The sequence below is a fragment of the Podarcis raffonei genome, chromosome 15 (genome assembly GCF_027172205.1).
Source record: "Podarcis raffonei isolate rPodRaf1 chromosome 15, rPodRaf1.pri, whole genome shotgun sequence".
Taxonomy (NCBI): domain Eukaryota; kingdom Metazoa; phylum Chordata; class Lepidosauria; order Squamata; family Lacertidae; genus Podarcis; species Podarcis raffonei.
In genome coordinates this window covers 13,113,086-13,137,621 of record NC_070616.1, presented here as the reverse complement: position 1 = coordinate 13,137,621, position 24,536 = coordinate 13,113,086, and the positions used below count along the sequence as shown (strand labels likewise).

Sequence of the window (24,536 nt, the reverse complement as noted above, 5' to 3'; positions counted from 1 at the left end):
ACATCTGGTTGGCCACTGTGAGAACAGGATGCTGGACTAGATGGCCCATTGGTCTGAGCCAGCAGGGCTTTTCTTATGCTCTTAGGATCATAAAACAGTAGAATAGGATGGGGACTCCAAGGATCCTGTGATGCAGGAATCACAGGTAAAGAATCCCTGACAGGTGGCCATCCAACCTCTGCTTAAAAACCTCCAATGAAGGAGAGACTACCGTCTTCTGGGGGAGCCCACTCCGTTGTCAAACAGCTCATACCATTAGAAAGTTCTTCCTAATGTTTAGTTAGAATCTCCTTTCTTGTATTTGAATCCATTGGTTCAGATCCTGCCTTCCGGAGCAGCAAAAGGGAAGCTGGCTCCATCTTCCATGTAACAGCCCTTCAGGTATCTGAAAACGGCTCTCATATCATATCCCAGTCTTCTCTTCTCCGGAGAAATCTCCTTGAATGGGAATATGCTGAACCTCAGCAAGCCTTGATGCTCAACTCTCCCTTTCTTTCCCAAACAGGCCCTGAAAAACATTGCTGCTCTTAGCCTTGCCATTAACTACCCCAACAAATCGACGAGCCCCTGGAACGTTTAACCACAGGCTCTTTTCCGGCTCGGAGCGGGGATGGTCCTTGCCCGTAGGAACCGTGGGGGCGAGCGTCCTTCGCCCGGTGCGGGTACCAGAGAAAGGAAAAGGGGGGTCCCTTCTGCTTCCGTTTATGTGCACTCCGCGGGCAGCCAGCCAGTCAGTCAACTTTCCGCCCCGATGTAGATTCTGTAAAAGCAAAAAGCGCACTTCCAAGGAAAAAGGGGCACACTCTCTCTCTGGAGCACCTTTGCGCGTCACCTCGAGTTATGTATGCACTTCTATTGTAGCATGTCTGTGGAACAGTATTTACTTTCTCTGAATTTCGGAAGAATGATATGGGGGGAGCAAGAGGGAACGAAGACCTCCCCCAAAGGAAGAGATGCCAGGCCTTCTTCTGGCTACCACCCCACCCTCTTGCCATCTCCCCACCGCCACCCCTCGCCCCTCCTTACATAAGCTGAACAAGGAACTGAAATGGACTGGTCGAAGCGTCATTTCAAACTCAAAAGCAGGTCTGGCCCATGATAACAGGATTGGCCAAGGAAGCAATGGAGGAATCTGGAAGTACAGCGAGGCTGAAAGAATCCTCAAGGCTGCTGCTTTGGGGTTTTTCCCCCCTCCTCTCTGAAAAGCTGGCTGCAACCCCAGCCGAGGGAAGAGGAGGAGGAGGAATCTAGAGGAGACCCTTGGTGAGAGACGGTGACACTCCTGCTTTTCTGCTAGATGCTCTCATGCTGCTGGCAGCCACGGCTTCTTGCCTGTGACGTAGAAGTTGTGGCCTGGATGTTGTCCTGGTTGCTCTGCGAGGAGCCACGATTAAAGGGACAGGCGCTTCTTCCAAGATGGCATCTGGAAAGGGGAAGGAGGCGGGCGGTGGGGATTCTCTTCCCCTCCACTCTGAATGCTGGCAGTGCAGGATGTGTCCAGCTCTTGAGCGATGAGCGAATTAACCCGTCTGGCTTCACACAGCAATAACCACACAGTTCCTCCTGAATGTGGAATGCGCAGGGAAAACCTCTTGGGTGAAATAAATGGGCTTTAATCTCTTGTCCTGGGAGGGGGGGGGAGCCGGGGTGAAGGAGTTGCTTCTCCCCTCCAAGGGCAAACTTGCATGAAAGGCAAGGTGCTTGTGTGTGGCAGGAAGAAAAGGGTGTTGCACATTTGCCCCCAAGTCGCTAGCTTTATTTTTTTAATTTCCTTTGCCCTCTGCCATGCTGGCGAGAGACCTCTCTCCTCTGCTTTGATGTCTCTTTCTGGAGTTTCTGAGGAACAGTGCAGCTGAGTGAGCAGGAATAGCAAGGTAGCAGGCCCTGTTTGTCAAGGGGATACTCTGCCCAAGAAGCATTGCCTCTCCCCAAGGGCAGAAAGCACACCACGGGGGGGAAAACCCATGCTGTAGTTTTCGTGACAATATTTTAAGGCGACGGCAGGTTTCTCCTTGACTTTGAGTGAAAGGAAGGTGATTGCGGCAGTGGCTGGAGAGGCGATGAGAAGGAAAGGATTGTTCTGGGAGTAGCCTGTATTGAAAGGCTGGCGGAATGTGGCTTGGAAAAGGGGCAAGAAGAACCTGGCTGGCTTGAGATGCCGCAAAAGATGGTGCTTGTGCAGGACATGCTCCCTGAGAATGGGAAGACACAGTTGCAGGAAGTCTTCCCTTCGACAGCGGGAGCTCTGCTTCGGAGTCCTCCAGGTGTTTTTTGACTACAACTCCCATCATCCTGGACCATCCACCTTGCTGGGTTGGGGCCGAGTCCAACAATACGTGTTGGGCCACAGCTTTCTCCCATTCCAAGGTGGATCGTCTTGCTAAGCATATCAGGGGTGCGTCAGGATCAGCTACCGCAAAATGGCAGGGATCTTGTGGAGCTCACCCAGGCTGCATCCAAAGAGATTCACAGGGATCACTTTTCGTGAAACGATTTTGACCTCTGAGGATGTCAGTTGCAGGAGGAGCGACTTGTTGGAAAGGTACTGGGACTTGTCAGAGACGCAACGGCTGGAATCTCCGCTCCTTTTTTCTTTTTAATTCTCTCTCCCCCTGCTCCCTTTCAACAGCAACCCCCCCCCCAAAGACCCATTCTGCAGAGTCATGGTATGTACAAAAGGCTTCTCATTGTCTCTGTCATTGCTGCTGTCCTCACTTCCATTTCTGATTGGCTGATAGGTTTCCATGTGGCCTATAAAAAGCAAATGGATTGGATGGGACTGGCCCGTGTGCAGTCCTTGTTCCCTACACCCAATGAGGGGGTTTTGAGCCAGTAAAGAGCACCTTGCATTTCAACCCTGCTTCTTTCTGGAACTTCCTATTCCAGTGATGAAGACGACTTCTGCCATTGCCTTACATTGGCTGCTCTTCACATTTTTCTGCCCCACACCTCAAAGATTAAAAAAAATAAAATTAAAAGATATTTATGAGCTTCCTTTTTACTAGAACAGCAGTGTGAAGAGGCAGGTTATGAATTGAACTAAAGTATTTTAACATCCCAGTTCCTCAGAAATCCTTAGGAAAATGCAAAATCCCAGATTTGAATGAGGGAGGGGGAAGAGAATAAATTGTGCCTATAACGATTATTGTGTGTGTCGAATTGCATCTTGTTAAGAAACCACCTACATTCAAACATAGCTCTCTTTTTTTTTTTTGACATAAACATTTGAAATGGGTGGTTGTTAATTTTCCTTTGTTTTGTTTTATTTTGGCGTCATGAAATCTAATCACTTATGGAGGGGGGGCCCTCCGTTTTTGGTTTAACATTATTAAAAGCAACCCCTTAGATTTATTCTTGTTTGGTTTAATGTGTATTTTAAGGAAAAGAAGATATAGATGCAGTGGATATATGCAAATGGAGAGATATATTGTAAAAAAAAACTATTAAAAATGGAAGTACAAGGATATGCCTGTTTATGTGTGTGGTTATTTTGCTGGGGGTGGAGCCATAGTTGATTCTGTTCTGCAAAGTTGGCTGGATTTGTAGCAGTTTGGATTTTGGAGCTTTGACTGCAATTCCTGCAGAGACCGGGGAGGGGGGAGCGCAGAAATACATAATATTATAGGATAGGAAGGGACACCGAGGGACACCTAGCCCAACCCTCCTGCTGCAGTGCAGGAATCACAGCTAAGGAATCCCTGACAGTTGATCACCCAACCTCTGTTTAAACACCTCCAACGAAGGAGAGCTCAGCACCTTCTTAGGTCATCCCTTCGACTGCCAAACAGCTCTTAGCACCAGAAAGTTATTCCTAACCATCTCTATATATCCCACTAGGAGCTCCCCGAAGATCTTCTTCCTCAGGCTCTCCTAACCCTAGCTTACTAACCTTTCCACTAGATCCCTGCCTGGGGCCAACCAATCCTCTGGCCAGGCCAGCACCCCCACTTGGCCCATGACTAATTCTTGATCCAGCGCTGCGGCTGAAAAAGTTTCCCCACCCCAGTCCCTTCTGAGTGGTGAAACATCACCCTCAAGAGGGTGATCTGCATCTCCGACAACCTGATCCTTATTAAGTGGAAATGTCATGTATGGAAAAACTGGTCAGGAGATCTTTGCAGGGGATCATTGATGTTCTTTCATGTGTTTTTAATGTGCACTGCCCCAGGATCTTCCAATAAAGAGTAGTATATAAATTTAATAATGATAAAATTATACACACACACACACATACATACATACATATATGTGCGCACATGTGCTTTAGGTTATGGCGTTTCGTGGGCTCCTGTTTGCCAGTGAGCTGCTTCTGCTGATTCAACTCTCCGCCACCGGGTTTCAAAGCAGTAGACTCCCCTCTCTCAGACACTGCACCTGTTCTTGCCATCCCTTAAATCCCCTCTCTCTACCCACAACCCTCACCTTGTGCTGCATTCTATAAAATGACTCCGGACTACAGTTCTTCTGAATATAGAACCTGGGGTGGTATTCAACGCTAGTCCTACAGAGAGTGCGAGAGAGTCGATGGATAGACTGTTAGCTACCTTATACTGAGATCATTGAGCTCAGTATTGTCTACACTGACTGGCAGCAGCTCTGCAGCATTTCAGACCAGGATCTGGCCTCGTCCTGCCTGGAAATGCTGAGAATTGAGCCTTGGAAGACCTCCTGCATGCACGGGAGATATTAACATGACCTTACAGGTTTGGCAATTTCAATGGATTGACTTGAGTAGGAATTGGTTGAATGCGACAGCCTGTGCCTGTCCAACAATCACGAAGCTTGTACTGCGCTTTTCATTCTCTCCATGGAGTCAATGTTGCGCTTGGTTTTCAAATTCAGAGCCACTGAATCATAGAATTGTAGAGTTGGAAGTTTCTACAAGGGATGTCCAGTCCAACCTCCTACAATGCAGGGATCTTTTGCCCAGCCGGGGGCTCAAACCCACAACCCTGGGGGCTCAGAGTCTCACGCTCTACTGGCTTGGTCTCTGTCCAGACTGGCTAAGCCTTTCCCTTCTTCTCTGTGGTCTCTCCCCCTCGCAGCTAAGACACCAAGCCTGGTTGCTGAAAGGCTGCTATCGGTGTTACCATAGCAACCAGCTCTCACGAATCTGGCAGCAGCCCACTGCTGCTGGTACATTTTGGAGCCAGCTTCTCCAAACCACCTGTGGTACTTGACCCTCCACGCTGCCCTGACACCCAGGTGCGTATCTACCTTTCTCCATTGTCTGCATTTGCCCACAAGTGGGGCTGCCCCAGTTCTGGGTGGTGTTTCAAAGGCATGAATGCAACTTCACTTAACTCTCTTGCTGAGCCTGTGTGTGATGTGAAACTTTAATATTTGTTTGCATTTATACCCCACCTTTTCCTCCAAGGAGCTCAAGGAGGCATGCATGGTTCTCCCCACACCTCTCTTCCCCCAAAACATTGACTCCTCATCTAGGGCTCATGGGGAAGAAAGCTACTGATGGCTACTTGCCGTGATGGCTCTGCTCTGCCTCTACAATTGAAGGCAGGGATGCTTCTGAATTCCAGTTGCTGGAAGCCACAGGAAGGGGAGCCAGTGTGGTGTAGTGGTTAAGAGCAGTAGTCTCGTAATCTGGGGAACTGGGTTCGCTTCCCCGCTCCTCCACATGCAACTGCTGGGTGACCTTGGGCCAGTCACACTTCTCTGAAGTCTCTCAGCCCCACTCACCTCACAGAGTGTTTGTTGTGGGGGAGGAAGGGAAAGGAGAATGTTAGCTGCTTTGAGACTCCTTAAAGGGAGTGAAAGGCGGGATATCAAATCCAAACTCCTCCTCCTCCTCCTCCTCCTCTTCTTCTTCTTCTTCTTCTTCTTTATATATAAATTTTTATTAGTTTTTTAACATACCATTTTCAACAGTGATTAAACATACTTTTACATCTTATTCAATTTTTTTTACTTCCATCAGTCCTGTCTGAAAATTTTCCAATCTAATCTCTTAGTATGCATTTCTTATTTTCCCTATTACATTTCAAACTCATAACCAATATCTCTTACCTTTTTCTGCTTTGGAACACTTCGTATATTTCTCCTTACAAAACTTCTTGTAGTCCTACTAGCGTAATTTGTTGATTACAGTTGCTCTTCAAATAATTCATATACTTCTTCCAATCTTCTGTAAATCTCTGGCCCCACAGGTTTCAAATCCTTCCTGTTATTTTGTCCAATTTTGCATAGTCCATTAATTTCATCTGCCATTCTTCTTTCGTCGGAATTCCTGTGCTTGGGTCCTTCTGGTGGGTTTGCCACTGGAGCACCTGGTTGGCCACTGTGAGAACAGGATGCTGGCCTAGATGGGGCCATTGGCCTGATCCTGCAGACTCTTCTTAGGTTAACAACCCTGTGAGGTAGGCCAGTCTGAGAGGCAATTACTGCCCGAAGGTCACCCATTGAGCTCCATGGCCTGGGGGGGGGGGTTTGAACCCGGGTCTCTGAGCTCTTTGACAGAAGGAGAGCCTGCGGGATCAGGCCAGTGGCTCATCTAGTCCAGCAGCCTGATCTCACCAGTCCCCTTTAATGCATCCCTGCTCATCAGTCTGTTTTTTTTGAGGCAGAGAAAGGCGAAGGATGCTCCTGCCTGTTCCCTGCTGAACTCCTGCGACCTGAACATGAGGTCTGGTGCAGCCATTCCCCCATCTGCAGGGCTGCTGTCCTGGGTGAAGATCCCGAGCTGCAGAATACAAGCAGCTGTTCTCTCCTGAGCCCCTTCTGCTTCTGCATTTCCTAGAGCAATAGTGCCTTTTGCAAACGCCGTTTCTTTAAAAGCCATTTTTAAATTAGCCTCCCTCAGCTTGAAGTGCCTGAGCTGAAACTACCTGTGTTTGTAAAACCAGGAGGCAGCGAGTGACCGCTTGCTTTTTTGATCCTGCAGAAAAAGAATGACTTCTTTCATAGGTTTATAGGGGAACCAGCTCAGGAGCATCCCAGACCCAGAGATTGCAGGGCCCAAACCTGAGACTTGGTGCTTCTTCATCTCTGCTCCCTCCCATCACTGAGACCCGGAGAACAAGGTTAACTGGAAGAGGAAAGGCAGGAGCGGAGGAGGACCAACCTGGATAGCTCAACTGGTTAGAGTTTGGTGTTGATAATGCCAGGGTTGCAGGTTCGATCCCTGGGTGGGACAACTGCATATTCCTGGATGACCCCAGGGTCCCTTCCAACTCTACAATTCTATTATTCTACGACAGGCATAGGCAAACTCTGCCCTCCAGATGTTCAGGAACTACAATTCCCATCATCCCTGACCACTGGTCCTGTTAGCTAGGGATCATGGGAGTTGTAGTCCCAAAACACCTGGAGGGCTGAGTTTGCCTATGACCTCCCCAGAGATTCTTTGTAGTTATCTGCAGCTGGCTCCTGCCAGGCAGAAACTTGCAAGTTACAAGTCTCCCCCACTTGGTGATTCAAGCCTCCCTCTGCCACCAGGAGAGGCCAAGTAAACCTGAAGACTTCAGACCAGCCCTGGAGGTCTGGCAACCCTGCACAGGGCAGATTTCTCTGATTTCTGTTCTAATCTGATTGACTCCAGCTCCCATAGTCCATTAGCTGCCGAGAGCTGAGAGTCCAACAACACTTGGAGTTCTCCCTGTGTGTGATGCAAATGCAAATAAGGAGAGGCTGTGTGGTGTAGTGGTTAGAGTGTTGGACTAGAACCTGGGAGACCAGGGTTCAAATCCCCACTCAGCCATGAAGCTCACTGGGAGACCTTGGAGTCAGTCACTGCCTCAGCTTAGTCCAGCATGCTGTTCTCACAGGGGTCAACCAGATGAAGTCCTTGGACGTAAAGGAGGGATATGAATGCAAGAAATAATCATTAAAAAGGGACATTCGTGTCCCTGGTGCCTCCCATTCCCCTGCCAAAAATGGAATGAACTCGGTTGACAAAAGCAAAGTCAAGTCCCCTCCAACCTTTGCTGCCAGATGATTCCGATGTCTTGAAATAATTGATTTGACCTAAACGCTCCTTGTTTCATTTTTTGGGCTAGTTGCCAGGTTCCTACAGGAAGTACTACTTGGAAAGGGAAGATATCTGAGAAGCAGATTCAGATGGGCTCAATGCGGAAGTCCTGCTAAGCCAAGTATTCCGTGTGTGCCGCTCTCGCCTCTCCAGCATTTGCACAGGGGAAGGGAAGGGGTGGGGAATTCTCAAACTGGGCCAACACCAAGACTTGTGTGCTTTCAAAAGAAACATCTTGACCACTGTGGTCCATGTGTTGGTAACCTTCAGCTATCATGCAGCCATTGCACTAATGAAGCAGGATTTTTCTTGGGTTCTTAGGCTCACTGCAGAGCTCAGCCAACTATCCACAATCGGTGAGATTGCAGATAGTTGAACCGCTGGCTTTGGATGTGTGTGCGTAGTGTGTGTGTGTCAGGCAACCTTTTCAGAACAGCTTTTTTAAATCAAGGACTCGGGACTTCCTGCTCAAAGAGACTTATCTGGAAAAGCCCTAGTGTCCAAGGCAAGCTTGCTTGTGCTCTTTTCGGCCCGGCAAGACTTCAAACAATGCCACATTGTTTTTGCGAGGCCACCGAGAATAAAGCACGGGCCGTCCCACCGGGCCTGCCTAGTTCCTGTGGAAACTGCGAGGTCAGACTGATTTACAATTTGTTTAGGTGGTCCTTGAGTTGTTTTGTCGGCGGGGGAGGGAATTGTACCAAAGTGGAACATTTATGACGGGCAACAATATCCTGTAGGAATAATGTCCAGCATTATGATTTTCAAGCAGAGTCTCATGTGCCACGATAAACAGTTTAAATTCAATAATTAAAGTCCAAACTACTTGGAGGACGAGGCTTCATGCTGTGTCTCTGTATGAATCCCTGCTCTGAATAAGCCTTTTTCTAATCTGAAGGAACATGCACAGCAGTGACTCATTCAGAAACACAGGAAGTGGACCCTAGATAGGGTCGCCCCAGAATTGTATACTTGGAAGTGATTACCGAGGGTAATTTAGGAATCTCAACTAAATCATCCCTGACAGATGGCCAACCAACCTCTGTGTTATGTACTAAGTTGAATAGGATCCAAAATGCAGCAGTCTGATTGGTCCTAGAACAATAGGATTCAGAATGCAGCAGTCTGATTGGTCCTAGAACAATAAGAAGAAGAAGAAGAAGAGTTTGGATTTGATATCCCGCCTTTCACTCCCCTTCAGGAGTCTCAAAGCGGCTAACATTCTCCTTTCCCTTCCTCCCCCACAACAAACACTCTGTGAGGTGAGTGGGGCTGAGAGACTTCAGAGAAATGTGACTGGCCCAAGGTCACCCAGCAGCTGCATGTGGAGGAGCGGAGACGCGAACCCAGTTCCCCAGATTACAAGACTACCGCTCTTAACCACTACACCACACTAGGACCCAGAATGCAGCAGTCTGATTGGTCCACAGGAGTCACCCAATCCAGCTCCAGGTGGAAGTGAATCTGCAACCTGATTGGCCTACAGGAGAATCCCAGAATTACCCAATCACATGGGGCCCATTGTGTAAATAATGTATATAAAGCAGACATTCTGGGGGAACTTCCATTCCTCCTCACCACTATGAGCTGAATAAAGAGCATGAAATCCACTCTCGACTCCGAGTATATTTCACTCTTACGTCAACATGGTCAGCTTCCTCTGAATTTTGCCATTTTAATACAGGGCGAAGGGGTTAGCCAGCTATCAGCACGTTGTGAAACGCCAGTCAAGGGCAGGGATAGAGAGTCTATAGCACTGGAGAAAACACCAGGGAGGTGGGTACTTCGGCACCCACAATAATATATTTGTGGAGGCTGGGCAAAGTTGAAGCCCTTTGTTGTGGGTACCCGCAATCTTTGGCACCAGATGGCACCTATGAGTAGCCACCCTCTAGAGATGTTGCTGTGGTCAACCCCCCATCAGGGCCATCACAGAGGGATACTGGAAGCTGGAGTCCACCAGCACCTCCTTAATCATTGGTCTAGGACAGGGGTCAGCAAACATTTTCAGCCGTGGGCCGGTCCACTGTCCCTCAGACCTTTGCGGGGGGGGCGGACTATATTTGGGGGGGGGGAATGAACGAATTCCTATGCCCCACAAACAACCCAGAGATGTGTTTTAAATAAAAGGACACATTCTACTCATGTAAAAACACACTGATTTCCGGACTGTCACACGGGCCGGATTTAGAAGGCGATTGGGCCGGATCTGGCCCCTGGGCCTTAGTTTGCCTACCCATCATCCAGCTAGGATGATGATGAACCACTTCAAGGCCCCTGAATCCCTCCCTTATACCGTGGAACCTCGGTTGCCAAACACTTTGGGAGTCAAACGTTTCAGAAGTCTAACGGTCTTCTGGAACGGATTACGTTTGACAGCCAAGGTTCCACTGTATTTGAATTTGCTTTGGCTTAGACAGCCTTGCAAACGGAGGACCTCTTCACACAGAGGACAGCCCTCAGGCAGCTTTTTCTCCCTCCTCTTCCTGCCACCCCAGTAGTCAACAGAGCCAAGGAAACTGGCACCACTCTCTTGAGTTACATAAGAACATACGTAGAGCCCTGCTGGTTCAAACAAATGGCTGGTCTGGTCCAACATCCTGTTCCCACAGGGGCCAACCAGTGGCCTGTGGAATACCTGCATGCAGCACCAGAACCCCTCCTGCACCTTCATTTTAGATCATATTATGTTTTATGTGGAAATAGTTCAGTTTGGTTGAGTACTTTTTTGATGTTTTACTTACCTTTTATGACTACTTTTGTTACGTTCGTAATAGTGTGGGTTTTGAATTTTGTTGGAAGCCGCCCAGTGTGGCTGGGGCAACCCAGCCAGGTAGGCAGGAGAAAGGAAATAAATAAATTATCATCATGATGTTCGCATGGTTTTAGCCAGTGCTATTTTTCTAGAAAGGGACGCAGGTGGCGCTGTGGGTTAAACCACAGAGCCTAGGACTTGCCGATCAGAAGGTCGCGGTTCGAATCCCCGTGACGGGGTGAGCTCCCGTTGCTTGGTCCCTGCTCCTGCCAACCTAGCAGTTCGAAAGCATGTCAAAGGGCATCTAGGTAAATAGGTACCACTCCGGCGGGAAGGTAAACGGCGTTTCTGTGCGCTGCTCTGGTTCGCGAGTAGCTGCTTAGTCATGCTGGCCACATGACCCAGAAGCTGTACGCCAGCTCCCTCGGCCAATAAAGCGAGATGAGCGCCGCAACTCCAGAGTCGGTCACGACTGGACCTAATGGTCAGGGGTCCCTTTACCTTTACCTATTTTTCTAGAAAAAGAGATCTCAGAGCTCTCCACAAACTTCTCCCTTGTTCTCTTAGAATGGCAATGGCGTCCACCTGAGAGTTCTGGCAAGTTCTGGCTGGGGGGAAAAAGCCCTGGTTTTAGCAGCAGTATAGAAATAAAATGATATATATTTGTATGTATGTAAAGGGAGTCCATCTCAATTAATTTATTTATAGTTTATTAATTAAATTTAAACCCCACCCTTCCTCCCGGAGGAGTCCAGCACACAGTGAGTCTGAGTTCTCCATCTCAACGATTGTTATGCATTGGAAAATTGGCAGCCGCCTTTTCCATTGTGAGGGACCATCTTACATGAAAGGACTTCTGAAGCAGTGGCCTTATCAAGGCCAACATATTCTCCGACAGCCTCCTCCTGCCAACTGTGGCAAGGTCTTATGTAAGCCTGACTGAAGCCCTCTTGAGGAGGTAAGGGTGCCAGGAATCGGAGCCCACTTACAGGACAGTCAGGTCACAAGGCAAGGTCAGGTTTGGGGCTGGGGGAGTCACTGAGAGAAGGAAAGCCTAGTTAGAGGCCAATGCCAGGGACACACAGGAAGGTAAATTTGCCAAAAGGGGCCCAGTCTGGGGTCCTCTAGCCTCATGCTATGCCCCCCCATTTATGTATATTTCACCTGTGGCCCCCTTGGAATATCCTGGCGAAACACTGATGTAGATAACTTTGTTGAAATATGGCATCCTTTTATAAAATACTTTACTGATAACACTGAAGAATCGCAACGACCTAAATCACAGATTGGACTTTGGCAAACTTAGATTGATCTGTCCTCATCGGGGGGAGGGGGCGAGCTGGGATTTTGTTTTTGTATTTTCCCCTTTCTCTTTTTTTGTAATTGTTATATACTGGAAATTAATAAAACTATATTTAAAAAGACAGTGGCCCAGCAGGTGTCTGTGGGAAAGCCACGAGCAAGATCTAAACACGAGAGTACTCTTCCCACCTGCAGTTCCCAATATCTGGTGTTCAGAAGCAAACTACTTCTGACCGTGGAGGTATGGATGGTGGGATTTGTAGTCTAGTAGCAGCTAGAGAGTGGGACGCAGGTGGTGCTGTGGTCTAAACCACTGAGCCTAGGGCTTGCTGATCAGAAGGTCGGCGGTTCGAATCCCTGCGACAGGGTGAGCTCCTGTTGCTTGGTCCCTGCTCCTGCCAACCTCGCAGCTCGAAAGCACGTCAAGTGCAAGTAGATAAATAGGTACCGCTCCAGCGGGAAGGTAAATGGTGTTTCCGTGCACTGCTCTGGTTCACCAGAAGCAGCTTAGTCATGCTGGCCACATGACCCAGAAGCTGTCTGCGGACAAACACCGGCTCCCTCGGCCTATAGAGCGAGATGAGCGCCGCAACCCTAGAGTCGTCCGTGACTGGACCTAATGGTCAGGGGTACCTTTACCTTTAGCAGCTAGAGAGGGCCACATGTTTCCCCAGCCCTGGACCCTATAGGGAGGTCCACTTCACAGATCCACCCAATGAGGTGGACTGGGCAATTGACAAAAACGTAGGCCATCAAAAATTGTGCCAGTCTTCAAAGGTACCACAAGACCCTTTGCTGTTTAAGAACGTAAGATGAGCCTGCTGATATTGAGCCACTAGCCCATCCACTCCACTCAACCAGCCCCTATCACCTGCCACCCAAGGCAAGCCCTGACCCCACTGACTGCACCGACACCTTGCTCATTGGGTAACCTCTTCCTTTGTCCACCTGTTCATTTGGCTGCTCCCTCAGCCCCAGCTTTCAGCATCTGTCTCCACCGGCACGTTGCCCTAATGTGACAAAGATGGTTGCCAAGGCAACAATTTCATTAAAGAAAATGGCAGGGTTTTAAGCCCGTCTAATTTCTCCAAGCAAAGTACAAAAAAAGAAAAGGAGAAGAGAAAGGATACTCTGGGGCCGCAGATTCCAGTGTTTCCGCACCCCCTGACGGAGTCCCATATGTCTCTTTTGAACCCCAAACCCTCTGATCAATCCAGGATTTAATCCCTCCTGCTCCTCCCCTTTCCCAGGCTGATTCCCCAAGGAGCCAATTCCCTTCCTCTCATTTCCTGGGAAACTTTGTGATGGCTTAAAAAAACGCAGAAGCCTGAACATCTTCTCATGGAACCACGTGACTGGGTCAAGGCCTTTTATCTGGCGGAGATGCTGGAAATTAGGGTAAGGGCTTCGTGGTCAAACGTGAGCGTGGTAATTAAAAAATAAAAAAGGGTGAGAAATGTATATGCTACCAGGGAACCACTCCTACTAAATTCCTACTCCCGTGATGGCTGTCGCTAATTATGAAAGGTTCATCCAATATTATTTAGGTGTGGGTTCAGGCCTAGTCTTGGGTCTGAGTCTCCCTTGGTCACCCTGATTCATGATGTTTGCATGTGAGGCAAGGGCTTTGCTCCTCTTTCTTAATGTCTCGTTGGCTTTTGACACCTGGACCGCGTCTTGGTGACACCGTGTTCCATTGGTTCCAGTCCTACCTACGGGACTGAGCCCAGAGAGTGCTTTTCAGCCCTCTGGTGGGTAGGTTATGGGGTGCCACAGGGCACGACCTTATCTCCAATGTTGTTTAATGTTTATATGAAGCCACTGCGAGCGGCCACTAGACGTTTGGGGGCAAGGCTGATAGCTTTGCATCGTATGGTCCAGGTTAACACGATGCAGCCCAGATCTGGGATGCCATCTTCTGGGTCAGCACTCCTGTGTGAGTCGCATGACCAGCATAAGATCGCTGCCCCCCCATGCTTTTTCGGAGGCAGCACCCAAAAACATTGCAACCTCGAAGAGTGCTTTCTTCAGGGCAGCGATTTTGCTCGGCACCTGAAAAATGTGTGTTTTCACGCGGCATGCCTGAAAAAAGTGCAGCCCACATTTGTGCAAGATTGCAGCGCCCGTTTGGCTGCTATCCTCTCGTGAGAAGAACCGGGATGTCTTGGGTTTTTTTCTGGGGCGGTTGAGGAGGTATGCAAACCCAGCATCTCCAGGTAGGACTGGGAATATCCCTCGCTGCCTAAAACCCTGGAGAGCTGCTGCCCATCTGTGTAGGCAATATTGATCTCTATGGACCAAGGTTCTGACTGGGCGGAAGGCAGTTTCCTCTGTTCCCACCCACATCTCAACTCCTTTGCAAATCTGTCTCGGCGCAGCTGCTGTGAGTGGGCTGCACATTTCCGCGAGGCCACCCTGGACTTGGGAGATAAGAGATGAGAGGAGGAAGTCGCTTGAGGTTAGCCGGGGGAATGTCAACAGTCAGCTCTAGGGTCTGTCCTACCAAGCCGTATCAGACGTGGGCATTGCCCTTGTCTAGGGAATAATTAGCTGTTTGGAGGTTTCTGCTATTTATTTCCACTAAGTCAAGGGGCAAAGCAGAAGATAAGCATGTTCTTAAAAAAGAAATGGTGGGGGGATGGCCATATATTTTTTTATGAGAGACATGATGTTAAGAAGCTAAGAACAGCCTGGCTGCTCGATGGCCCATCTATCCCAGCATCCTGTTCTCACAGTGGCCAAACAGATGCCTGTGGGAAACCCGCAAGCAGGATTCGAATACAAGATCCCTCTCCCCTCCTGGGGTTTCCAGCGGTTGGTAAACTTGAGCCAGCAGTGCTGAAGATTGGGGCACTTCCCTAGGCAGCCAGGAACAGGGACCTTGTGGCACCAAGAGAGTCACAGATTCCATACCTCTGAATGATAGTCTTTCTTGGCTGACGGTGCATGCTCTACCTCTTTCTCATAAGTTGCTACATTTTCCCCCTAAAAAACAACAACAAAAAACCTTGGGGCATAAGTGGATGAAATTTGCAGGCAAGTTAACTCCATCTTAAGACATGATTCCTGCCAAATTTCAGGAGGATAACAGCATTGGTTTTTCCACATGGGCAGTTCAGAGTGAGTAAAATGGGAATTTCTTGATTTCCCCATGTGTATAAAAGCAGTAAGTCTACCAGGTACCTGTGGGAAACCCATAAGCAGGACCTGAACACAAGAGTGCTCTCTTTCTGTGGCTTCCAACAACTTGTATTCAGCAGCATTACAGTGATACCTCGGGTTAAGTACTTAATTCGTTCCGGAGGTCCCTTCTTAACCTGAAACTGTTCTTAACCTGAAGCACCACTTTAGCTAATGGGGCCTCCTGCTGCCGCCACATGATTTCTGCTCCCATCCTGAGGTAAAGTTTTTAACCTGAAGCAATATTTCTGGGTTAGCGGAGTCTGTAACCTGAAGCGTATGTAACCTGAAGCGTATGTAACCTGAGGTACCACTGTATTGCTTCGGACCATGGAGGCAACACATAGCCATTATGGCTAGTAGCCATCGATAGCCCTCTCCTCCTCTATGAATGTGTCCAATCCTCTTTTAAAGCCCTTTAAGTTGGTGGTCATCACTGCCTCCTGTGGGAGAGAGTTCCATAGTTCAACTATGTGCAGTGCGAAGAAGGACTTTCTTTTATTCCCAGGATAGCTCAGTCAGTAAAGCATGAGACTCTTGATCTCAGGTTCGTGGGTTCGAGCCCCCCCGTTGGGCAAAAGATTTCTGCATTGCAGGGGGTTGGACTTAGATGATCCTTGTGGTCCCTTCCAACTCTACAGTTTCTAATCTTCCAATACAGTGGTACCTCGGGTTAAGTACTTAATTCGTTCTGGAGGTCCGTTCTTAACCTGAAACTGTTCTTAACCTGATGCATTACTTTAGCTAATGGGGCCTCCCGCTGCCACTGCGCCGCCACAACGCGATTTCTGTTCTCATCCTGAAGCAAAGTTCTTAACCCGAGGTAATATTTCTGGGTTAGCGGAGTCTATAACCTGAAGCGTATGTACCTGAAGCATATGTAACCCGAGGTACCACTGTACTCAGTTTGATTGGATCTCCACGAGTTCTGATTTACTGGCTACAATCTTCCCTGTGCTCTAGCGTCCACAGCTGTTAAGCTGCTACTTGTGATCTCAGGATTTATTCCACATGCTTCTGTTAAGTTCAGTGTTTTCTGAGCTATGGAAAGTACATCCAAATCTTCCTTCTTTTTTATTATTCCTAGACCTCAGCAGGGGAGGACTTAAACGCCCCCCCCCCAGCCAAAAAAGTGGAACAGTCCAGGACTTTCCCAAGGCTAGGTTGGTCTATGTTGATAGCCATCAAAGCACTTTTCATGGGGGCGTTTACAAAGGAAGCGAGGGGGGGGGAGAGATCCACCAGTAGGAAAAAGCTTCCAATTGCACCACACTCAGTTCCACAGGTCATTTCCGAAACAAAAAATGAGGGCAGTTCTTTACCTGGTTACAGGTACCAGTAATCAAGAACAGGTGAGGCTGGTATACACACTCTTGGGCTTACACTGTAAATCACTTTGAGATGCTTCATGGGAAGCAACTCTCAAAATAATAATAATAATAATAATAATAATAATAATAATAATAATAATAATAATAATAATAATAATATCCTACCTCACAGGACTGTTGTAAGAGGGAAAGTGGGGGATTCATGCATGCTGGCACAAATTTCTTGGGCGAAAAGTTGGAATATATATATAATAAGATCATTATGAAAAGCTGGTTATTAGTGTTAATGCTGAGTCATGGAATGTGCAAAGTAAATTTCTTTCCGTTGGCACTGAGGAAAGTTCCCTTGGCACTGTGTGTCAATAAATGGGTGGCATCTGGCTGGCTCAACATCCCCGAAGCAATGCAGATTATGGAAGCCTATTGAATCAACGCCCGGGCACCAAAGTTACATTTTTCTGCAGCCTTTAAACTGAAATGACCCCAATTATTTTGCGTTCTCTTAGCTTGTGCCTTGGTTTTTTTAAAAAACGAATCTACTCGAGCCCAAGTTCTCTGAGGGCTTCCAAAGAGTTTGCAGATGGAAGTCAGGGCAGAAATGCTGACCAGAAGGTAGGCCCAGTTCTGAACGAACTCAGCTTGAACAAGTCTAGTCAAGCCAGAGTTGAATTGGGCCTGAACATTGGTTGCAATTCGGATCAGGTCCTTCCCCCATCATTTGGAAGTTTCTGCAGTCCTGAGTCCCTCCACCCCTTCCACTCGCTGTCCACCAGCTTTATTTTTAAAAAAACCTAACTACTATTGTGGGACGCGGGTGGCGCTGTGGGTTAAACCACAGAGCCTAGGACTTGCCGATCAGAAGGTTGGTGGTTCGAATCCCCGTGGCGGGGTGAGCTCCCGTTGCTCGGTCCCTGCTCCTGCCAACCTAGCAGTTCGAAAGCATGTCAAAGTGCAAGTAGATAAATAGGCACAGCTCCGGCGGGAAGGTAAACAGCGTTTCCGTGCGCTGCGCTGATTGGCCAGAAGCGGCTTAGTCAAGCTATCCACATGACCCGGAAACTGTACGCTGGCTCCCTCAGTCAATAAAGCGAGATGAGCGCTGAAACCCCAAAGTCGGTCACAACTGGACCTAATGGTCAGGGGTCCCTTTACCTTTACCTTTACTATTGTAAATGTAAAAAGCTGCAGCTTTACCCAGCCCCAATTTTAACCTCTCAATCCTTCCTGACGGCAAGCAAAGAAATCAGAAAGATAAAAATCAGAATTGTAGAACCCAGAGCTAATGCAGTCAGAGTGGTTTAACAATACAGCTCTCTTGCCAGGGAATTCTGGGAACTATTAGGGGGTTTCCTAACAACTTCCAGGACCCTTATTGAACTACAACTCCCATAAATCTTTGGGGAAGCCGTGACTGATTAAAATGGTATCATAGTGCTTTAAATGCAGGATGTGAACATGGTGGCTGAGGCAGTTGGGTGATGTTGTTATCCCTAATGTATACACACGTAATAAAGTTAAACCATACTTTAATAAATTTCTCGGGCTTTGAAATGCTGCGCAAGACGCTAAACTTATGTATCCACTTTTCCATAAATGTCCCAAACATATTCCATAAACAGAACAAACCTTTGGGTGACAGTAGGTTAAGGGAGCTCCTTGCAGGTTTTCCCAATGTTTAGCTATAGAAAGGTGAGTTTCCATTAAAAGATGCCCTATTATTTTTTGCTGTTTTCCTCTTGTTGCTAAGCAGGTGACAATGAAGGGAGAGCATTGGAAACAGGATATTACCCTGATAGTGGATCCGAGGGGATAAAATAACCCTTCACTTAATATGTGGTTATGCCTTCTTCTGAATACCAGTTTCTGGAGACCACAGGAGGAGAAAGTACTCTTGAACCCAAATCCTGGGGCATCTGGTTGGCCACTGAGAACAGGATGCTGGGGTAGATGGACCACTGGCCTGATCCAGCGGGGATCTTCTTAGGTTCTCTTCTGGTCTTATGGAGGAGCCCACAGGGCAAGGCAGCACCATGGAGAGCTCCTCAAGGGCAACATGATCCTATGAGGGCTGGAAGGAAACTCAGGCCTTTTCAGCCCTTGTCTTCAGCCCTGACTTCAGCCCGCCTCTCCTAACCTCCACCCCTTTCAGAAGACCTATTAAAGGCTCAGCCCTCTGGCCAGAAAATGGACACTTCTCCTGCTCTCCAGTCTTTCACCTGGAGCAAGCGCTGCAGAACTGAGCCCTGTGCAAGGTCCATTGTTCCTTGGGTCCAGGAGAGGCACCCATGAGGGCCCAGCTCTCATCCCGTGGATGCTGTGGATCCAGTTCAAAGGCCACCCACCACCCGCCAGCCTCAGAGCCAGGACCCCAGCCTGGCTAGTTGGCTGGTGACACTGTAGCCCAGGCATCCCCAAACTCAGCCCTCCAGCTGTTTGGGGACTACAACTCCCATCATCCCTGACCCCTGGTCCTGTTAGCAAGGGATGATGGGAGTTGTAGTCCCAAAACAGCTGGAGGGCCGAGTTTGGGGATGCCTGCTGTAGCCTCTGTCTCAGTGTCCTGACCACTGACCAATTGTGGGGGTCATGACAAGCCTTGAAGTCACCTTTCTTGTTTTTCCTTAAATAATTAGGGTAGGGGGGGCATGAGTCTTACTGGGAAGGCAATGCCCAGAGAGAGGAGACTGGTTTGCTCACTCTCCCACTGTGTCCCACTAAGAGTCTTTGGCTGGGAAGGAACTCACTCTCAGCACTAATGCAGGATTTTTCCTAAAGTCTGCTCCAATCACAGGGTAGGTGGGAGACGAGATCAGCTCCCCCTCCCTGAGTACTTCCCAGTAAGAATCATGCCTCCCTCCTTATAGTTGTTTAAAGGTAAAGGGACCCCTGACCATTAGGTCCAGTCGTGACGGACTCTGGGGTTGTGGCGCTCATCTCGCTTTATTGGCCAAGGGAGCTAGCATACAGCTTCCGGGTCATGTGGCCAGCATGACTAAGCCGCTTCTGGCGAACCAGAGCAGCGCACAGAAACGCCGTTTACCTTCCCACCAGAGTGGTGCCTATTTATCTACTTGCACTTTGACGTGCTTTCAAACTACTAGGTTGGCAGGAGCAGGGACCCAGCAATGGGAGCTCATCCCGTCATGGGGATTTGAACTGCCAACCTTCTGATCGGCAAGTCCTATGCTCTGTGGTTTAACCCACAGCACCACCCATGTCCCTATAGTTATTTAGGGGAAGACTTCTTCTTCTTCTTCTTCTTCTTCTTCTTCTTCTTCTTCTTCTTCTTCTTCTTCTTGCACTCAAAGAGCTCAAGGTGGAGTCTATATCTCCCTCCCTAGTTAATCCCCACCACAACCCTGTGAGGTAGGTGAGTGCTGAGAGAGAGCGACTGGCCCACAAGGTCGCCCAGTGAGATTTGGCCGACTGGGGATTTGAACTCTGTTCTCTCCCAGGTCCAACACTCTAACCCAGCGTTTCCCAAACTCGGGTCTCCAGATGTTTTTGGGACTACAATTCCCATCACCCCTGGCCACTGGTCTTGCTAGCTAGGGACAATGGTAATTGTAGCTCCAAAACAGCTGGAGACCTGAGTTTGGGAAAAACTGCTCTAACTACTGGCTCTGATGACTGTCCTGTGGCTCCTGGGAGGTTGCCCACATGAGAGTGTAGCTCCTGAGTTACAAAAGGCTTCAAACCCCTCAGGCAGACACTGCTAAGATGGCCAGTAGTCTGACTCTGTATAGAGCAACCTCTTAATATTCCTTCATCCACCTCTTTTGCTCAGGCACAGAACTGTTTCCTTTGGACCTGGGACTTGCCTCGGCCATTCCAAGCAGAGTCTGAGTACAGGCTTGAGAACAGGCTTCCAGCCTCCTCCAGATTTTGCAGCCAGATGGACCGTTGCCGGCTGGCTGAGCTCGCGACAATTGTCCCTTCACGTGAACGTCCATAACCACTTTGGGTGGATGCTGGAACCTGGGCTCCTGGCTGCCTCTAGCGAGTGACTCAGTCTGTTCAAAAACCTCCTAAATGGATAAATGACTCTGACAGCCAAGGAAATAAGAGGATGATTCTTGGTCCAAACACTCATTTAATCAGGATGGTCTTTGAGAAAGAAGCTCTTGAGCCAGTTGATCCCTCAAACCAAATGCCAGGAATCACTAGTAGGCTGTGAGGAAGGAATTAAAATCAATCAAATTTGAGCAAGCACCACAAGAAGGTTGCCCAAGGCATATTCTTTGTCATCATTTATTGGTTGGTTGCATTTCTCTTCCACTTTTCTGCCAATTAGTTCAACTGCTTAAATGGTCCATCTTCCCCTCTCCATTTTATCCTCACAAAAGCCCTGTGAGGTAGATTAGGCTGAGAGCTGGTGACTGGGCCAAGGCTGCACTTGGTCTATTTTTGGATGCCATTTTGAATCAAGATGGCGGACTGGATTTTTCGAAATTCCGCTGCTCTTCATAAAATTTTGCATAATGGTTCCTGAGGTCAATAAGCAGGCTTTCCCTCTATGTTTAGATACAACCAGGTGCCATTTTGAATCAAGATGGTGGACAGCAACTTTCAACTTGCACTGATTTTAACTACTGATTTCAAGACTGCTCTTAATTTTTTTGGCTTCTTAGCATCTCCAAGCAACATTTGGTCCTAGGCTGCTAGCGTTGAATGAAGCTTTGTGCTTGGTCCATATTGGTGGGTGAAGGAAGTCGTGGAAGTATGAGAGGAGAGCAGGAAGTAGGAGCTAAGCCCATTTCCACCTTCACTGATCTTAAAATAATATTAAACAAAATCAAAAGTGGATCTACAGTTGTGCCCGAAGTTCACAGATAGCATAATCAGGGAGGATGTTTCACTGAATATTCTTCAGGGAAGGGCTGACATTCTGCAAGAGTTTGGGAAGAATTTGGGGGGTGGGGTGGAGTATATTTTTAAAGGAAAATAAATTAGTTTCTTTTCTGAAAATTGTAATAAAGTTTTTTGTTAATGTAAAATCAAAATTACAAAAAGACCACCATCACCACTGCCAAATAAAACACATAATCAAAGTTATAGAACATAAGAATAGTACCAAGGTTGGATTTATTTTATTTTATTTATATCCTGCTATTCCTCCAAGGATTTAAGGGACACGGGTGGTGCTGTGGTCTAAACCACTGAGCCTAGGGCCTGCCGATCGGAAGGTCGGCGGTTTGAACACCTGCGACAGGGTGAGCTCCCGTTGTGCTGTCCCAGCTCCTGCCAACCTAGCAGTTCGAAAGCACATCAAAGTGCAAGTAGATAAATAGGTACCACTCCGGCAGGAAGGTAAATGGCATTTCCGTGCACTACTCTGGTTTCGCCAGAAGCGGCTTAGTCATGCTGGCCACATGACCCAGAAAAACTGTCTGCAGACAAAAGTTGGCTCCCTTGGCCAGTAAAGCAAGATGAGCGCCACAACCTCAGAGTCGTTCGCGACCGGACTTAACTGTCAGGGGTCCTTTACCTTTACCTTTATTCCTCCAAGGAGCTCAAATGTGGTATACATGATTTTCTTCTTCTCTATTTTATCCTCACAACAACCCTGTGAGGCAGGTCAGGCTCACCCAAGTGAGCTTCATGGCTCAAGGGGGGATTTGAACCCAGGTCTGAATCCAACATTCTAACCGCTACACCACTGGCTCACTGGCTGCATTTTCTAAATAAACAGAGAGTGCATAAAGTAAGGAAAACAAACTTCAGCAAAATGCACAATAAAAGCCAAACTTCACCATTTTTTGGTGGGCGAGAGCTTTGTACGTATATCTGAATCTGACACATAAGAAACAAAATTGCACTCAACGGCCTAGAAATGTTCCTTACTCTGAGAAACGCACGAGTTATTTCCTCTACGATAGCCAGAGACCACAAATTCTGGTACCACAACGTTTAAGTCCTGCAGCATCTTCCGTTCCTGGGCCAAAGAAGTCCTCACCTCAACCAGTGCAGTGGATAAACATATTGACGTATACGATAGGTGGATTACGTGTGAAAAGTTGTAAACAGAGCGTGTGAAAGGATATTGTTAGGAGAATCTACTTTCTCAAAAGACTGTCTAAAGAACATGCGAAGAATGTTTGTGCAGGAAAAACTCGGCCTTGAGCGAGCCTGATAGAGAGTTGGTGCCCTGTCCTTCCCACGGTAGCAGGCATCTGATAATACAGACATGCTTTCCCTCTGAGAACATGTCTTCATTTCTACGCATGCGTAAAGCTAAAGCGAGGGGGTGCCTGTGTGATTGACAGGCCTGGGGACTTTTGGTGGGTTCCCCAGCAGCCGCTGTGGTTCTGACCAAGTAAAACTGCCTTAAACATCACAACTGGTGTTGTTATTTGAAGAAAACCACCAGCATCTGTGTAAGAAGTTCCTCTGACCGGAGGGGTTTGGATCAGAAAGTTAGCTTCTGAGCAATTTCACATCAACCCCTCCTCCTGTGTGTCCCTCAGGGATTTTTTGCCTGTGTGTCCCACAGTTTGCAACCTGTTTTGGAAAAGGATTGTGCTGCCCTTCCATGTTCCAGACATTTTTCTTTGTGTGCTTGCTCCATGTGGCTTAGGATCGTAGAGTTGTCGCGTTGGAAGGGACCCCAAAGGTCATCCATTCCAACCCTCCTGCAGTACAGGAACCGCAGCGATTGGCTTATGCCTTGTGAAAGCAAAACGACTCTATGGTTGCAAAAAAGAAGAGAATTTAAAAAGCAGAGACGTGAAGTGAGAGGTAAGTCGTAAGTGGAAATATTAAAAAACACACACACACAACCCCTGCCCAAATCCCACTTTCAGTCCTTCAGTTGTTTTGTTGAAATGGTTGCTTGAGCTGGTTCCAAAGCTGTCGTTTTGCTTTCCTGGCAAAGTAGTTAAAATGAAAAAAGAAAAAAGTGATGTCATATTGTTGAGAACTGGGGGGTGGGGGGACTGATGCGCAGGAGGAGGGAGAGTGGAGAAAGGAGACGGGCATATTGCTGATTCGCATATTTGTGAAAGGAAGGTTGACTCAAGTGCTCAGAGGAATGGCACACCCTCCAACAGTTCTCTGATGAAAATAGGGACATCCTATTCTACATCAGGAGAAGCTTCTCCCACGTTTGATCTTGCCACACGTACAGGAATGATATACAAATCGGTCACCCTGAGCCAGCGACAACCTCTCTGCCAAACCGACTTTGCAGGATTGTTGTAAAGTAAAAAAGGTGTGAGGGAAGGGAATGTATGAAATAGGATTTCAGGGGTAAGCTGCCTTGAGTCCCTGTCAGGGGAAAAGATGGGATATTTATTATTATTATTATTATTATTATTATTATTATTATTATTATTATAAATTGAAACTGTGAGAATGATAGGAACATACCAGAGAGTAAATCCTATTGAACTCATTCGGACTTAATTCTGAGTAAAAAAAATGAAGGGAACGCAGTGGATGTAGCCTACCTTGATTTCAGCAAGGCATTTGACAAGGTGCCCCATGATATTCTTGTAAAGAAGCTGGTAAAATGCGGTCTTGACTATGCTACCACTCAGTGGATTTGTAACTAGCTGACTGACCAAACCCAAAGGGTGCTCATCAATGGTTCCTCTTCATCCTGGAGAAGAGTGACTAGTGGGGTGCCACAGGGTTCTGTCTTGGGCCCGGTCTTATTCAACATCTTTATCAACGACTTGGATGATGGACTCAAGGGCATCCTGATCAATTTTGCAGATGACACCAAACTGGGAGGGGTGGCTAACACCCCAGAGGACAGGATCACACTTCAAAACGACCTTGACAGATTAGAGAACTGGGCCAAAACAAACAAGATGAATTTTAACAGGGAGAAATGTAAAGTATTGCACTTGGGCAAAAAAAAATGAGAGGCACAAATACAAGATGGATGACACCTGGCTTGAGAGCAGTACATGTGAAAAGGATCTAGGAGTCTTGGTTGACCACAAACTTGACATGAGCCAACAGTGTGACGCGGCAGCTA

General features: G+C 47.8%; 1 protein-coding gene across 2 annotated transcripts in view; it reads left to right on the top strand.

The window, feature by feature from the left end:
• ZZEF1 (zinc finger ZZ-type and EF-hand domain containing 1) overlaps positions 1 to 2,381 on the top strand; it is a 76,427-nt gene extending 74,046 nt beyond the window's left edge. For both annotated transcript variants that reach the window (XM_053367948.1, XM_053367947.1), the window contains exon 55: positions 506 to 2,381. In XM_053367948.1, coding sequence (XP_053223923.1) covers positions 506 to 580 — 75 coding nt within the window. In that variant the 3' untranslated portion in view covers positions 581 to 2,381. The remainder of the gene's footprint in view (positions 1 to 505) is intronic.
• The last annotated feature ends 22,155 nt before the right edge of the window (positions 2,382 to 24,536 follow it).